A 16,218-nucleotide genomic window follows, 5' to 3' on the forward strand; every position below is an offset into this window, starting at 1 on the left:
TGGAGGGACTCCCGGAGTAAGGACAAATTCTAGAGTGTGAGCCCTGTTACGTGTCTATATCCCATGGGTGGGAGAGACCTCATCTGACTGAGCATTCTAATCGATGATACGACATGGAGGTATAACTATGTTTCTGAAACACAAGTGATCATTGATTAGGGGACAGTTCAGACTCTGAAGCACGAACTAAATCACAAAGAAGGAAAAAATTTTCTAAAAGCCTAGCAGCCTTCTGCTTATAAGTGTGGCGCGCTACACACCTATAAACAAGACTCTACCTGACGCGATTTTGCAGACACCCTGGGACCATGAACCATGCTTTGATACCAAGTTTTTCATGACTCGAACTAGGGCCTGGCCTTGACGAGCATTTCGAACCATGGAGTCCCGAAACACCCCAATATTTTTGGTAATCATGCACCTAATTCATATTATCAAATTAATGTGGAAGAAACACAATATAATGAAAACATGGTCAAGAATCGTATGAAAACGAAAATGGGGAATAGTGTCCCACAATCTAAATCAAAATCTCTAAAACCATCTGCGAAATCTCTACTACATGACTGAAATAATGTCTATCTGAAAACTGGGACAAGGCCCCCAGTAGACCCAAAACTGATATAAGATAAAAGAACTGCAGGACATAAGACCTTCTGAAATATAGAACGCTCACCATTTGTCTCTGCAACTCTGTCTGAATGATCTACTGATTCTCTTGACCCCTAGACTGGGCCTCTGAACCTGGGAGGTTAGAGTGGGGAGGGGGTCAGCATAAAAGTACTAGAATGCAGAGATATCAACACAAAACATAATATCTTTACAAAATATAGTTAAGAGACATTATAAATCAATTTCATGTCAAATCATTTGAAAATACATGGGCATAATGAAATAGTTTCTCAACAACAATGAAATGCAACTGAGCTAGGTGGAATACCCTACATAATTTACACCAACTGTCTAACCTAGGTTGCCACCGAGATTAGAGTATAAGTGAGAAAGAGACACACAAGATCACATAGCATGGTGTCTCGACCCAATGGTAGTGCCCATGATCACTTAGCCCGGGATCCTACCTATAGTCCTAATTTGGGAATGACATGAAGTCAAGTACACAAGATCACTTAGCCTAGTACCAATATTCCATGTCGGCAAACACGTTTTCCAACGATGAGCCCTTACATCTTAAATGCCTTCTTCCAACATCCACCTTTCTCATGTAAAATCAATGCATTAAAATTTCATCTTATTCAATCACATATCATGTTCTGTAGGATATCATCATACGCTACTTGCAAGTCCTCAATATCACTTCCACATATGCGTAACCATGTAAAACCAAGGTGCGTCATCATTTACAAGTGGTGAACAATATTTATTTCAAATTCATGCTCTCTTTTGTTGATCACAATATAATATGGGGTATCAAACATTATCATAGGAATTTGAAAGCAATTTATCATTCATACTTATCAAATTTCCATGGAAAATCTCAAATCACATATGCATGGTTTCAACCATTGAAGTATATAGGCAAACAATTCCCATGACATAAAGAAAGATGACTTAGAAATCATATTGAAAGCAAGTTATTAGCATTTGATTGAAAACCCCCATTTAAAAGCATGTATGTTCATAAAAACTACACCCATGAGATTTTTGGATAACCCCACGTACCTCTATTTCCAAGGATAATAGATGTTTTTTGAAGTTTGCGGATTGGTGATTCCAAATATGTAATTATATTTGAAAACCTACGATCAAATCTTGAACTATTTGGGTTTTTATTTTGAAACTCTAAGGAGAATCTTTGAGCAATTTTGATGAATGAATATGTATTTTGGGGTCCTTGGAACTAAATTTCGTGTTTTAGGGCTAAGTAAGGGTGGAAAAGGACCACTTTGTCCCCAACACGGAGTATTTAAGTCACTATAATTCTTTGCATAGGCACCACCCATCCCATTGCCTTTGTTCACATAGGCACCACCTAGGCTATTACCTATGCTTTCCAGTGGCCATGGGCGATTGGTTAGGCAACGTTTATCTATTTAAAAGGCAATAACTTCTTTCTCGGGTGTTGGATTTTAGCCAAATTGGTATCGTTGGAAAGCTAACTCGAATACCTATCATTTGACACATAGTAGGCTTCCTAATTCGACATATACAGAGAGTTATGGTCGAGGGAAGCTAACACACTTTACAACGTCCACTAAAACTTAGTCAATCAAAATAGTTTCAACTCATCCTTGAGTTGAAGGACCTCTATGGTCTAAATTCAAGCTTGAATGGATTCACATACTATGCAAATAATTAGCATGCCATATTAGCATAGGATTTATGGCTTCGGGATTATCAACGCATCGAAATCATGCTTGCCCTTTTATGAATAGTGCCAACCTAATTCCGATGGCTCATCGCGATACCATCGCGTCGCGGTAAAGCCTAAAATCAAGACTTTTAGTGATGAATTTTAATTAATTTGGTATTTTTCCATGGCCCTAATCATTCTTAAACACGAATTAAGCCCTAATTGCTCATTAATTCCATTGTTCACTCACCTTTTCTTAAGATTAAGTTATGCTCTCAAAAAGGGCAAAACCCTAGTTTTCAAGAATCAAGAACAATCCTCAAGCAATCCTCCAAGAACCTTCAAGAACTCATCTTTTTAGGTATGTTAGGTATTCATTCATGGGTACCTTTCACCCTTGGAGTCCAAGAACCCTATTTAAACATACAAGTATATAGATTTATAATTTTCATGCTTGAAATTGATTTTATTCATGTTCATGCTATTAATTAGGTTTCAATTCATGATTTAATTACAAGTCTCAGGAAATTAAAATAGTTTGTATGGGGAATTCCATGAATTGCATTCTAAACCCTTGAATCTACAATTGATTATTGTATTCATGATGTTCATATGTTGACTAGTATTATGTGAAATAACCATGCTCCCCAAGTATTTGACAAAATGCTTATATGAATTGACTAGTGAAAGCATGACATGTTATTATTTATGTACAAACTCATATATATCAAGAGTTGGACGAAATATCTAAATGAATGCATTGTTAGCAAGCATGTATTGTTATTCTTTTATGATCATGCTATGCTTTACTTCCCATGCTATTGAGTCCTGGGGGTATTCAATACTCGAAAAATCTAATTGTTTACCAAGAACTTCATTAGCTTCAGAATAATCTCAGTAATTTCATGATCATTAGTATTTAGTTAGTTATAGAACTCAGTTAAACTCAGCCCAGTCTAATTCAGTTTAATAATCAGTGTCTATTCAGTTGAAAGTAAGATTCAACACCAAGTGAACCCAAGGATAGGGACTCACCTACCAGTAGAGGGCATGATCCTTAGAAGTATTCCTTGTAGTACATAACTACATAGCCAGTGTAGGTTAAGATATCAACCTGCCAATTAAGGATTGAAAAGATGTTTTACCTGCCAGTTGAGGGTACTACCATTCTCATTCAGGGCACCTGCTAGATGAGAGTGACTCGTCAGTTTATCTTTACCTGTGACACGGTATTGACACCCTTCCAGATGGGGTTAGAGGTTGGACCCCAATCCATCTACAGAGGGGCATATCAGTTAGATGATTACTTTCTATAGTTTCAGTCTCAGTCTCAGTACGAAACTCAGTTCAATTATACAGAATCGGGACTGTCAGAAATAATTACTCAATATTAGTAATTTAGTTATCAGTAAATCTCAAATATCAGAACTCAGTACTTAGCTTTAATAAAAGCTCAGATACAATATACATATATATGCACAGTATTGCGTATCATAATAGTCTTCCTTAGAATTAGTTAGTTCCATGTGCAGTTACAGTTATAATTTGGTATTCATTACCATTTCATTTTCATGATAGTCACGCATTCATGAATCAGTTAAATCGTGTACTCATGCATCAAATATGGATGTTCATTAAGAAAACTCCGCTTGTTAGTAGTTTTAGTCATTATTCCATGCTTCATTTTTGTTGTCATCAAAGTTCTGATAGGCCATCAAGCATGCCGTTTGCCTAAGGAAGTATATGAGATTTGAAGTAAAGAAGTGAAGACATTGTCTGATATGTCGTCAAAGTCCCGATAAGCCGCCAGGAGTTGCCATCAGCCTAAGGCAGAAATCATCAAACTTGGAGAACGAGCTGATGAAAATGTCTGATAAGTCGTCAGTCTCCCGATAAGGAGTCACACTTCATCGTTAGTTGTGCGAGAAAAAGTTGTATTCTGTGATTTGATTCCTAATTTAGCTCTTGGTATTTAAGGGAAAGTTCTTAGGTTTTATAAGAGGGCTGAACATCTTGAACTTATTCCGAAGACTACTTTAATTCTCTTTGGTCTCTAAACTTGGATTTCTATTTTCAATTCTTTAATTTAGTTGTGGGATATTCTTCTTCAATTTGGGAAGCGAATCAATTTCTTACTACATCTTTTGTAAGTTTAATCACTTTAAATTATGAATTCAGTTATTATTATCGTTTTCTCTTTCATGTGGGACTAAAAGCCACAACTAGGGTTAGGGGATCTATGATTACTTCTGTATTGTCTTAATAGTTGGTTAGGGTTTGAGTGATTGTGGGAACATCTTGAAAATTCTTTTGTATTAATTATTTCTTGTTGGTTGCAAACAATAGACCTCGTCTTATATTGATTTGCTTGAACTAAGAAATAAACTAAAGGTTGTGAATTATCAATGAGGATTTGGGAAGGTTAAGTTCCCATCTAATGATTAATGTTGTAACAAGATTAATCAACTCGAAATAAAATCAGTATGAATAGAATGTTTTCCTAAGTTTGAGAGAATTAGGGAGTTCAACATCTAGGCAGGTTGAGAAAAACTTAGATGGACTGTCGAAACTAATAATTTGGTGTTTCCCACAAGTCATGAGAATCCATTACTACAACTATTATTCAATGGAGGATGACTAATCATAGTGATCACAACTCTAGTTTCTCTATATCATTGATTTGAAATATTGCAGTTTAAGATTTGAGTTCTAAGGCGAATTGAAGTGTTAATAACTTTTGTTCAATCATTAAAAACCTTAATTTTATCTTTTCATATCATTTGTTTGAATTTATCTTGTAGCTATAGTTTCAAATTAGTTTAATCGACACTCACATTATTTCTCATGGATTCGACCCCGACTCCAAAGTTGGGTAAATATATTGACGGCGATCGCCTTATACTAAATTGATGTGTAAGTTAAGCATTATTAGCTGTTGCTGCTAATCATAGGAGGTATGAGGAGGCCTGTCTTTTAGCTCAGCAGGTAGAGCTATCCAGGCCAAGACATAGAGTAGATCGTTGATTTGAACTCGATGGAAATAGAGCTATACTAGGTCGAGTTGAAGTGATCCCAACATATCCATACTTACTACCATATAAATAATGAGGAGGATATGGGATACGTTGTGCAGGCTGAGATATGATCTATATATAATTCCTCCTACACTGCCTCCTAATGTAAAGTTTGACATTATTAGTGTCATGATCCATCATTTGAACTTGAAAGGTGTGTTTGGGGTCTTGGATATAGTCAAGGAAAATATGTATCTTGCTAATTTTATTGGGATTTTCACTTCTTATAATATACCTAGGGCAGTTTAAGAGGCACTAAGACTCAAGTTGTTCTATTTTCATTGACTGAAGAAGCTACATTGTGGTTAAGGAAACTTTCTAGAGGATCGATTATTACTTGGAATGAGTTGCACAAATAGTTCTTAGCCCTTTTCTTTCCTCCATCTAGAATGTTGCAATTAAAATATGAGATATATAACTTTAGGCAGCTACATGTTGAGTTGATGTATTGGGCTGACTTTCAATTTAAGAAGATGTTGAGCATGGTACCTAATCATCATATTTTTAGGAAAAATTTGCTTAAGACATTTAATAGAGCCCTAAACATCAGTTCTAGAGCTATGGACAATACAATCATTGGAGGATCATTTATGCATTTATGCTGGGAAGTAGCATCTAATAATCTAAACCAGATCTCTCTCACTAACTAAGGGTGGCATGCTTGGGAGACGGAGAGGGTTGTCGACATTTATGCCATTATAGCTTATGGAGACCATAGAGTGGTTGATGATTATGTAGCACAAGAGATTACACAACTTATAACTGATATTGGGTTCCTAACAAAGCAGTTCATAATAGTGAATTCTAAGAAGGTGAATGTAGTGAGCACACAGGGTAAGGCCTCTAAATTTTATGATTCTGGTGTGGAGGAAGAGGCTAAGTATCTAGATTGAGAATTGGAAGGTTTCCAAGACAAGAGGAAAGGAAACCAAGGTTGGAACTATTATGGAGATAGATAAGAGATTGCAGTAAGGAGCATAATGGTGACTGGAGAAGAAAGAATGACTACAAGGAGAAGGGAGATAGGTATATTCCGCCAGGCGGTCGTGATACTAAATTAGGAATGAAGGTCCAGGAATGTCAAGAAACATGCCTTGAGGAGATTAAAGTAGATATTTCAGGACTGATCCAAAAGGTGGAATCGCATGCAACCATGATAAAATAATTAGAGCAATAGTTTGGGCAGATGTGTGCCACTTCTAATTAGAGGTAGCTAGGTACCCTTCTGAGAAAAATGATTTAGAATCCTAAGAATGATGGTCATTATCTTGCTATCACTACTCAGAGTGGTAAGTCTACTATTGATCCCCCATTGCCTACTGATAATTCGTCGAGTAATAATAGTAATGTGGTTGTAAAGACACTTTTCATGAAGTCGGATAAGATGATAGGTGTTAATAATAATGTTGATGAGGATAATGGCAAGGGAATGGTTGAAGAGACTTTAGTGAAGAAAATCCCATGGCTGCCCCTACCTTTTCCTCAAAGACTAAAACAAAAGAAGAAAGATGTAAATTTTAAGAAATTCATTAATATGTTGAAAGAGTTGAGCTTGAACATCCCTCTTCTTGAGAATTTGGAGAAGATGCTTGGATATTCTAGGTTTATGAAAAAGTTGGTGTCAAAGAAGAGAGTTGTGAGTTTTGAGGATGTTGGTGGATGTTAACATTTTAGTGAGTCACTTCAAAGTCTCTGGACAAAAAATGGGTGATCCTAGAGCAAGAGCATTCCTAATTGTATGCACCATTGAGACGTCTAAGTTTTCCAGAGCATTATGTGACATGGGAGAAAACATTAACTTGATGTTGTTGGCTTTGTTCAAATAGTTGGGCTTGAGCCCTCCAGAACCAATGAATCTACAATTGTTGATGGAAGACCCTACATAAAGACACTTGTGGGCATATTATTCGCTGTGTTAGTGAAAGTTGATAATTTTATATTTTTGGCTGACTTTGTTATTTTTGATTGTAAGGTTGAATTCAAGATGCCCATCATATTAGGAAGGCCATTCATGGACATGGGTAGAGCAATAGTTGATATGGAGAAGGGAGAGCTCAAGTTCAGAGTTAGTAATGAGGAAGTCACATTCAGAGACCATAAAACTATGAAGCATCCATCCTACTTGAGGGTGGTGGCAGTTATTCATTATGTTAATGATCCTTGAGGATACTCCTTTGGATACCTTGATGGATTCTGAGTAATTAAGGTATCCATATTATTCCGCGATGTTAAATCAAGCACTGTATGGGAGGCATCCCATGGGCTTGTTGGTGAAACTTAGTCACGTTGTGCCTTGACATTAAATCAATTACTGGGTAGGAGACAACCCACTATTTTAGTATTCACATTATTTTTCTTTTTTTTTTGTAGGTATAGTAGCATGAGGATTGCCCTAGAACATGGTAATACATTTCTTCATTCAGAATATTCCAAGTAAGGGGACTTTGTGACCAACTCTTGAAGGTCATAAGTCCCACTCGGGCAAGGTAACTTGTGTATTGAATGTTAAAAGGAAATCTATGGATTTTTGGGAATTTTTTTGTACTTGAACTTGTGAACATAATTATGAGGTCATAAATACCACTTATGACTTCGTAAGTAATGCAATACATGTCAGAAAAACCAGTCTAGAGAGCAGAAAAAGGGCCAAAAAAATTAGGCCCACCTATGGAGGGAACCTATGGCTCATAGGTGCCACCTACGATCTGTAGGTGTATCGTAAGTGGCTAAATTTTGGACCTAATTTCTTTTAAAAATCTAGGTTCACCTCGATATAAACCGACCCAAAATCGACCCCATAGGGCTATTTAGGCAACCAAACCAGATTCTCAACCCTATAAAATCTCAAAATTTCTCTTTCCCTGTAAAATTCAAACCTACCAACTTATTTCAAATACATATAAGGAAAAAACACTAATTTTACTTGGTACCAACTTTGCTAACTTATACGTATTGCGCATTAAAGCTAGGGTTCTTTATCTTTTTCAATCTTTACCTTCTATTGTTGAAACAAAAGGTAAACTTCTTGGATTCTAATAATAGTATATTGTGCTAAAATTGAAATAAGTAAGTTGATATGTTTTATTGCTTTCAAAATATATATAAATCAACAAGCTTATGTATGGGCACCTAGAATTAGCCTAAAATTAAAAATAGGTGCATTGTTCTAGAATTATAACTTGAAGATCATGCCCTAAACGAAAGTTGAAGTTGAATAGGTCAAGGAATACCAAGAGTCTTATATGCCGCAATTGTATTGAGAAGTTGATTCTTGTTTTACGTGCAAATATTGAACTAGTTGGACTGAGTATAAGTTATAAGGATGTAAAATTGAGAGAAAATTTAAAGTTTTCCAATTTTGAGTTTTTCTTCAAATATTGCAGTCCCCCACTATCTTTTGAACACTAACACTTGGTTTTCAGGTACACATAACACCAACGACTTTAAGGAAGAAGTATGGACCTTTAAGGCGATAGGATGCATCCCCCGATAGAACTAGCTTGGTGGAAAAGTATCCGATTTCCCCGACCAGAATGATATGGCCAATGACTAGATCATAGATACATACTATAACTGAAACTAATATTAAAGATACCTTAGGTGTACCACTTGAAAACTGTTTACTATAGGAAATACGACCTACTTCTACTCGGCCTGGAGCTCAGCCACATATTAGAATACCAGTACCCAAGACAAGGATAAAGTTAGGTAGGATACCACCTTTACACTCTCCCCAGTCTGAGAAGGGAAAGGATAATGATAATGAAGAGGTGGAGAAGGATAATGATAATGAAGAGGTGGAGTCGTAGGGTGTATTTGGTATGAAGGAAAACATTTTGCAGAAAATATTTTCCAGTTTTCTTATGTTTGGTTCCCTTATATGTTTTGGAAAATGTTTTCTAAACCAACTTATTTTCCTTAAACCTAAGAAAAATGACTTTCCTTCAAAAAGTAAGGAAAACATTTTCCAAAACTCTCTTTCAACCTCACTTTAAAGTTGAAATTTTCATACAATTCTCAAAATCATCTACCCCGCCCTGCACCCCCAATACCATTCTAAAATATATTTTTATGCTTTAGCTAAACCCTAAAATGTATTTTTTGAAAAATATTTTTTCATTCACCAACTAAATACTAGAAATGGTGAGATTGATGAGGATATATTCCACGGGAAGAAATGGTGAGATTGATGAGGATATATTCCACCGGATTGGGGCAAGTTGGATGAAGTGGAGGCTCGCCTCGGAAGTGTTGGGTGATAAGAAGGTGCCACTCAATCTTAAAGGAAAGTTTTACAGAGTGGCAGTCTGTCCAACCATGTTGTATGGAGTGGAGTGTTGGCCAGTGAAGAACGCCTATATCCAAAAATTTAAGGTAGCAGAAATATGGATGTTGCGTTGGATATATGGGCTTACTAGAAGTGATATGATTAGGAATGAGACTATTCGGGAGAAGGTTGGAGTGGCTTTGATGGAGAAAAATATGTGGGAAGTTTGGTTGCAATGGTTAGGGCATATTAGGAGGAGGGGCACGGATGCCCTAGTTCGTAGGTATGAGAGATTGGCTTTGGATGGTTTCAGGTGGGGTAGGGGTAGGCTGAAGAAATATTAGAGGGAGGTAATTAGACGTGACATAGAGCAGTTATATCTTATTGAGGACATGACCCTAGATAGGAAGGTTTGGAGGACGTGGATAAGGGTAAAAGATTAGTGCCTGTAGGTGGGCCGTAGTCAGTAGCTAGGAGAGCTTTGGGGTGGGAGTATGTGTGTGGGGGTTTCTTTGGTTTGTTAGTATAGGGTATTACTGTGTGGGTTCATCTTTTATATTATGCCAACTTATTTCATTGTATTATGTATTATGAATTTACTTATTATTCTTTGTCCTGAGCTGGGGGTCTATCGGAACAAGCCTTACTACCTCTTCGGAGGTAGTGGTATGGACTGCGTACATTTTACCCCTCCAGACCCCACTATGTGGGAGTACACTGGGTTTGTTGTTGTTGATTTTCCATCAACTAACCAAACATAAGAAAACAAGTAAGAAATCAACTTGTTTTCAAGGAAAATATTTTCCTTCATACCAAACACACCCTTAGTCACTTCTAGTAGCAGCGACACAAGACTCTCAATTTGAGGAGGGGTCACTAGATGAGTCCAAGGCAATAGTTCAAGAGCAGTTATCAGCAGCACCTCAATTTAAGGAGAGTAGAGACCAGACTTCAAAGCAGGTGCCATCACTAGGAACAAAGACACCAGCTCAGGCAAATAAGGCTTTTGACCCTGCACATATCTTGATGAAACCTATTAATGAGGTAAACCTGAGGTGGTGTGTAGAGAGACTTCAAACTATTTATGAGAGTGATATATTTGTGACTGGGATCAGCCAGCCCAAGAGGACTATTTATGATGAGTGAAGGATGAATTTTCTGAGTTGGTTGGAGCACCATTAATGTAGGATCCATTTGATAGGTATCAGCTGGGGTGAATAACTATACCCTTGTGTTTATATAGTCATTCAGTGGTGCACGAGCTCTATGCTTCCTATGCTTCTACGATATCATTGACCACACCCAGATATAGTAAGGATATAGAGAAATCTCAATTAGATCAGGCACTGGTAAGAGAGGTCATTGTTGATATTTAAGTACAACAATCTATCGACTTCTTTTTTGCCCAGATTATATAGCTTCTATGTCTACAGTAGAGTGTGATTATATATTGAAATTATATGGGACAGATATGTTATATAGGATATGAAGCATAGGAGAAAGAGGGTAGAGTTAACTAGATGGATCGCCAATTATATTTCACATCTTGGTGTAGATACCCCTTGGATCGAGGGGAAGGGTATGATTAAGAAAGCGACATTGAATTTTACCATAAAATTCTAGTGGTTGGTAGTCTATTATGGATTGTGTCCGACTATTATAGACAACCTATTGACCTGAGACAGAGCTGCATTGATAGCAAGCATGATGGCATGTTATGATATTTGTTTTGCAACTATTACCAAACATGCAGCTATATGAAATGACTTTTGGTGATATAGCTGCTCTACCCTTTCCTTGTCTTATCCAGATACTATATGATAAGGTCAGTATGTCAGAGGTTCCAGGTGTTGATGCAAGAGAAGAGGCTAGAGGCGTGGCCCAAAATAGTATGATCAAGGGTAAGGCAAACTTAGTCCTCACACAGAGGACTCATATGCCTCTGATAGTGATTCTGACCCAATCTGAGGGCCTATCAGTTCCTGTGGAGCCTATGATACATAGGGAGGAGATGCTAGTGTTACTATGGATTTTAAGATGGGGGAGTTGAGAGAGGACCCCAATATAAGAACACAGGGTGAGGGGACCTCAACCACTTCACTTTATTTCTAGTTTTCACTTTAGATCATATTGGGACATCTATAGTGCCCCTCACCCCTTTACTATAATTACTGCTATAGGTATGATTTTTGTATCACGATATTTCTTGCAGAGCTTAGTAGATAGTCGGAGTGATACTACCACCCATTTAGAGAATGTCGAGGCCAAGATGGCATTGTTGTATTGGCAGATCCATCCTTAGGTTCGAATGAAGATTATAAACTACACATAGGGATGAGATATCAGAGTTTTGAGCTAAAGTAAATGCCCTATAGATGATTTTGAGGTCTGAGTATCAACCCAATTTAGTGACATTGAGATACCTAATCTGGGTGACTAGAGAGGAGTTGGCCATATTATTAGCTGAGGTACACTCTCTTTATAAGAGCAATATTTCATCCATCCCCCTAGTTATACTTCTAGTTGTTCAACCAGAACCTCTACATGAACCTAGATTTTTTGACTTGTTTATGGAGGATGAGGAGGCTGTCCCCATAGTTGGGACCAAGAGAGGTAGATAGGTAGAGTTGTAGGATCTCAATGTACCATATGATTAAACCTTGAAATAGGCCATGCATGATTCAAGAGAGACTGCATTTGCTGATTGGCAGAGAAATATTGAGATAGCTGTGGATGTATCCTTTAGTAGTACATCGCCCCTACCACCGCCTTCACTAGTTGAGATACCTCCATATAGGGATGATCATGATATGGGTGCCTAGCATGTTTTAGGTATGTCCTTATTCACTTGATTTACATTATTTACATGCACTGGGGATAATGCACAATCTTTTATTTGGGGGTGGGGTATACCATAGCCTTTGTGAATTTTTATTATTGTGCTTCTTTTTCTGTTGGTTGCGGTATAGTTATAGAACCAGCATATCTAGGTTAAGTTTGTGTCGTATTGTGTTGTGTTTTCGTGTAATTAGGAGATTTTTTAGTATCTAGGGAATTTAACATGTTTTTTTGTTGATTTTTGAGAAAAATAATACCCTTCTAAAAATTTTGTTCTAAAACTATGTGATGTGTATATATGTGTGAACATTGTGAATCTCGCGATGGCTTTAGGATTAGGGACATGATAATCGTTGTTACAATTAAATGAATAGGATATATAGTAGTTTGTGATGTAACCCTTTGCTATGTGTGTGTGAGATATTACTTAGTTCCCTTTGTGTGTTGAATCCAGAACTCGCCCAATTAGTCTTGCTTAAGTTATAGGATAGTTGTTTATAGATAGTTTTCATATTAGTCCACTTTTAGCCAAAATTACCTTCCATATGTGAGTAAGTATCCCCTGATCCTAATTTTTGATCATGTATAGCCTATTTTTTTGTTACACTTTTCATCTTCCCATTTGTGTTACAATGAACTTATTTTGGCCATGGTCCTCCTTAGACATTGTATACCTCAACTCAGGCAAATCTCCTAAGTTGAGGGTGGCTATCATAGGGGTGCATAATGTGAAGTCGGTATAAAGAAGGGTAAAATAAGAGAAAAGATAGTAGAGCTAGATGTTGTATAAAAAAAAGAAAAATAAAAAGAACAAATAAAAGAAACCACACCAACCTGAATATGCAATAAAAAGGAGAAATATGGGTGGAATAAAATAAAGTTTGTTGATAAGTGGATCCCAAAGTAAGTGTAGTGCCAAGGAGGCTTAGTCACTAAATTTCCTATATGTACCATACCATCCCCTAAGCCTACATTACAAGCCAAAAAAAGTCCTATAGTGAACCTAACTTGGTTGTCTGAAAGCTAACGTAGGGAAAATAAGGGCAATCCTATGGTATTTGATGCATATTGGTGGAACTTCTCTTATGAGTGTGAGTGTCTCTTGACCATCCTTGCATTGACAAGAATGATTTAATATGAGTGAGTGGGACTTATTTGTTGTGAGGGAATGTGGGTTGTATTGTTAGCTTCTTACTTATTTAGGTAGTGTAACTTGTATAGATACATGGTTGCCTGCTGCTAGTGTAATGTCCTAGCCTGCTTCCCTTGTGTCATATTGTTTTGCTTCATGTTTAAAAACAGTTGGTTTTGAAGTGTTGAAATATGAACGGGTAATGTATTTGAGTGTAACATTGATAGTTGATTGCCTTAGATAGCTTAGTGTTCACCTAGTTAAGCATCATTGTTTGTTTTTGTTTTATTTTTTTATTCGAGGACATAAAAACGTTCTAAGTTGAGGGTGTTGATGTCTTATGGTTTCATAGAACTTTTGATGCTTAAAACATTAAAAAAACGCAAATTACTTAGGTTTTTTTTGTTAGATATGATGTGTTTTGTGTTAAGTTCTGCAACAAATCAAGTTATGGAACTATTCTGGAGAAAAATAGTGACAGTTAAAGTTTTGGACCACTGAAGTGGGCACCTACGACACATAGGTACTATTTACTGGGTGTAGGTGCCAGTGTATATGTCAGAAATTTAAGTCCAGAGGCTCAAAAGCTGAGAAAAGAAGACCCTGCTACTGATGGAGGGCACCTACAGCCCGTAGGTGCCACCTACTATTTGTAGGTTTTAGAGAAGGCATAAGAAGATCAAAATATAGAGATTTTTCAGGATCTTTGGGAGGAGAGGCACTTACGTGGGACCACCTATGGCCCATAGGCGGCCAAGTAAGTAGACACCAACTTTGATTTTCATCTTTTATTCAGGAATGATTTCCTTGGGTTTCTTTGTATTTTATAAATACCATTTTGATGCTCTTTAGTTGGTTTACGCACTCTTTATACTTATGAACATATATTTGATTCCAGGATTTGATTTTGATCTTGAAATTACTTTGTTCTTGATTTTCGTTGATAATTCGATTTGAGACTTTAAGCTTTTATTCGTTGATCATTGTGATATTGTTTAATGCTTTCAATTATGAATTTTTTTAATTGTTTCACAGTATTGAGTGCAATCCCCTTTAGCCACTCAATATTAGGATTGATGAAGAAGGGGAAGTGCAAAGTTGTTCCAAACCAATATTTTTGCATGTATTGTGGTGTTCTTCAATTTAATAGATTTCTTAGTAGTTTTAAACATTAGGATCCTACCTAGTATATCACTACTTCCTTCGCAAGAGTAGAGATTAGGAAAAAATAATCATAATAGTATTTTGATGATTAATTATCGATCTAGGCTAATCAGTATCATCTACTTAAGACGGTTTTCTTTTATCTAATAACTTATGACAACAAAGGTAATAGTTAACTGGGATCTAGGATAAGGGTTACTAAGGCGACATCCTAAAACTCAAAATGTAAAAGGTGAAATCCATTAATAAGTCTTCAAGACAGTTGATAGTACATAACTTATCAGGTTTAGCATGTAAGATATTGGGTTGGTTCAACAAAGAATGATAAGCCTACTAAGTTGAGAAGCCGGGGGAACAGAATCCTAGTTTTCATTTCTAATTGATTACAACCAAAATTGAGTTTTGTTACTTGTTCGAGATTAGAACTACAAACCTCCCATTTACTTTCTAGTACTTCTTGTTGACTTCATCAAACTATAGAGATAATTCACGTAATCTCAGTGGGTTTGAACCCAACCTGAGTTGAGTTACTATATTTTGCATCGACTGCTTTAGCCTTGTTTAGAGGTGTAGCTTTGGGAAACATCAAATTATAGATTTGGATGTTCTGAAGATATCTTTTTGAATTTGATACGACCATTATGAGTTTTTGGTCATGTCATTTTGATTGACCAATACCCCTGCAGAGTCATAGAGTTGCTGAATCGTGTATATCAATCAAATCTCAATTTTTTTATGATTGTATTTATAGATGATATTTTGGTTTATTTTAAGCGTATGGACGACTATGTGAGACACTTAAGAACTATCCTTCAGATATTCTGAGATAAGAAGTTATATACTAAGTTCAGTAAGTGTGGATTTTAGTTGGATTCAGTTTCTTTCTTAGGTCATGTGGTGACTAAGGATGGTATTATGGTGGATTCGATCAAGATAGTGGTGATTTGTGATTAGGGTAGGCCTACTTCTCCTATCAAAATTTAGAGTTTTATTGGTTTAGTGGGTTATTATCAATATTTTATAAAGGGTTTCTCATATATTATAGCTCTTTTACCTAAGTTGACTCGGAAAAAGGTTACCTTTCAGTGGTTGAATGCCTATGAGGCGAGCTTTCAAAATATCAAGGAATTATTGACTTTGGCCCCTATCTTGACTTTGTCCAAAGAGGGTGTGGGATTTACCATATTTTGTGATGTTTCTAGTGTGGGTATAGGTGGAGTATTGATGTAGAAGGGTAAGTGTTGCACTTAAGTGCACACGCAAGTGTACGTCGTCCACCCTAGTAATAAAGTGGCCTTATGAACAACCAAGTATTGATCCCACAGGGACTAGTATTAAGAAACTATCAAGTTCCATTTCACTTATTAAGATTAGATAAGTGCAAACATAACCACAAAAGTTTTAGAGTTATACCTATATGTAAACTTAAATA

The 16,218-nt window shown here is 36.6% G+C and overlaps 1 protein-coding gene across 1 annotated transcript; it reads left to right on the top strand.

Moving 5' to 3' along the window:
- The first annotated feature begins 6,769 nt into the window (after window positions 1-6,769).
- Window positions 6,770-7,549, top strand: LOC124894685. Its single transcript, XM_047405270.1, has 2 exons — window positions 6,770-7,046; window positions 7,212-7,549. Exons 1-2 carry the CDS (start codon window positions 6,770-6,772, stop codon window positions 7,547-7,549), a joined length of 615 nt encoding a protein of 204 aa, XP_047261226.1.
- The last annotated feature ends 8,669 nt before the right edge of the window (window positions 7,550-16,218 follow it).

Source organism: Capsicum annuum, unplaced genomic scaffold (genome assembly GCF_002878395.1).
Source record: "Capsicum annuum cultivar UCD-10X-F1 unplaced genomic scaffold, UCD10Xv1.1 ctg76865, whole genome shotgun sequence".
In the NCBI taxonomy this organism is placed as follows: domain Eukaryota; kingdom Viridiplantae; phylum Streptophyta; class Magnoliopsida; order Solanales; family Solanaceae; genus Capsicum; species Capsicum annuum.

Excerpts from the sequence above, each read along its gene's own strand:
- LOC124894685 (XM_047405270.1), top strand. The coding sequence starts at position 6,770 with ATGATAGGTGTTAATAATAATGTTGATGAGGATAATGGCAAGGGAATG. Across the intron at positions 7,047-7,211 it reads TTTTGAGGATGTTGGTGGAT|TTGGGCTTGAGCCCTCCAGA; the intron begins GTTAACATTTTA and ends TTGTTCAAATAG.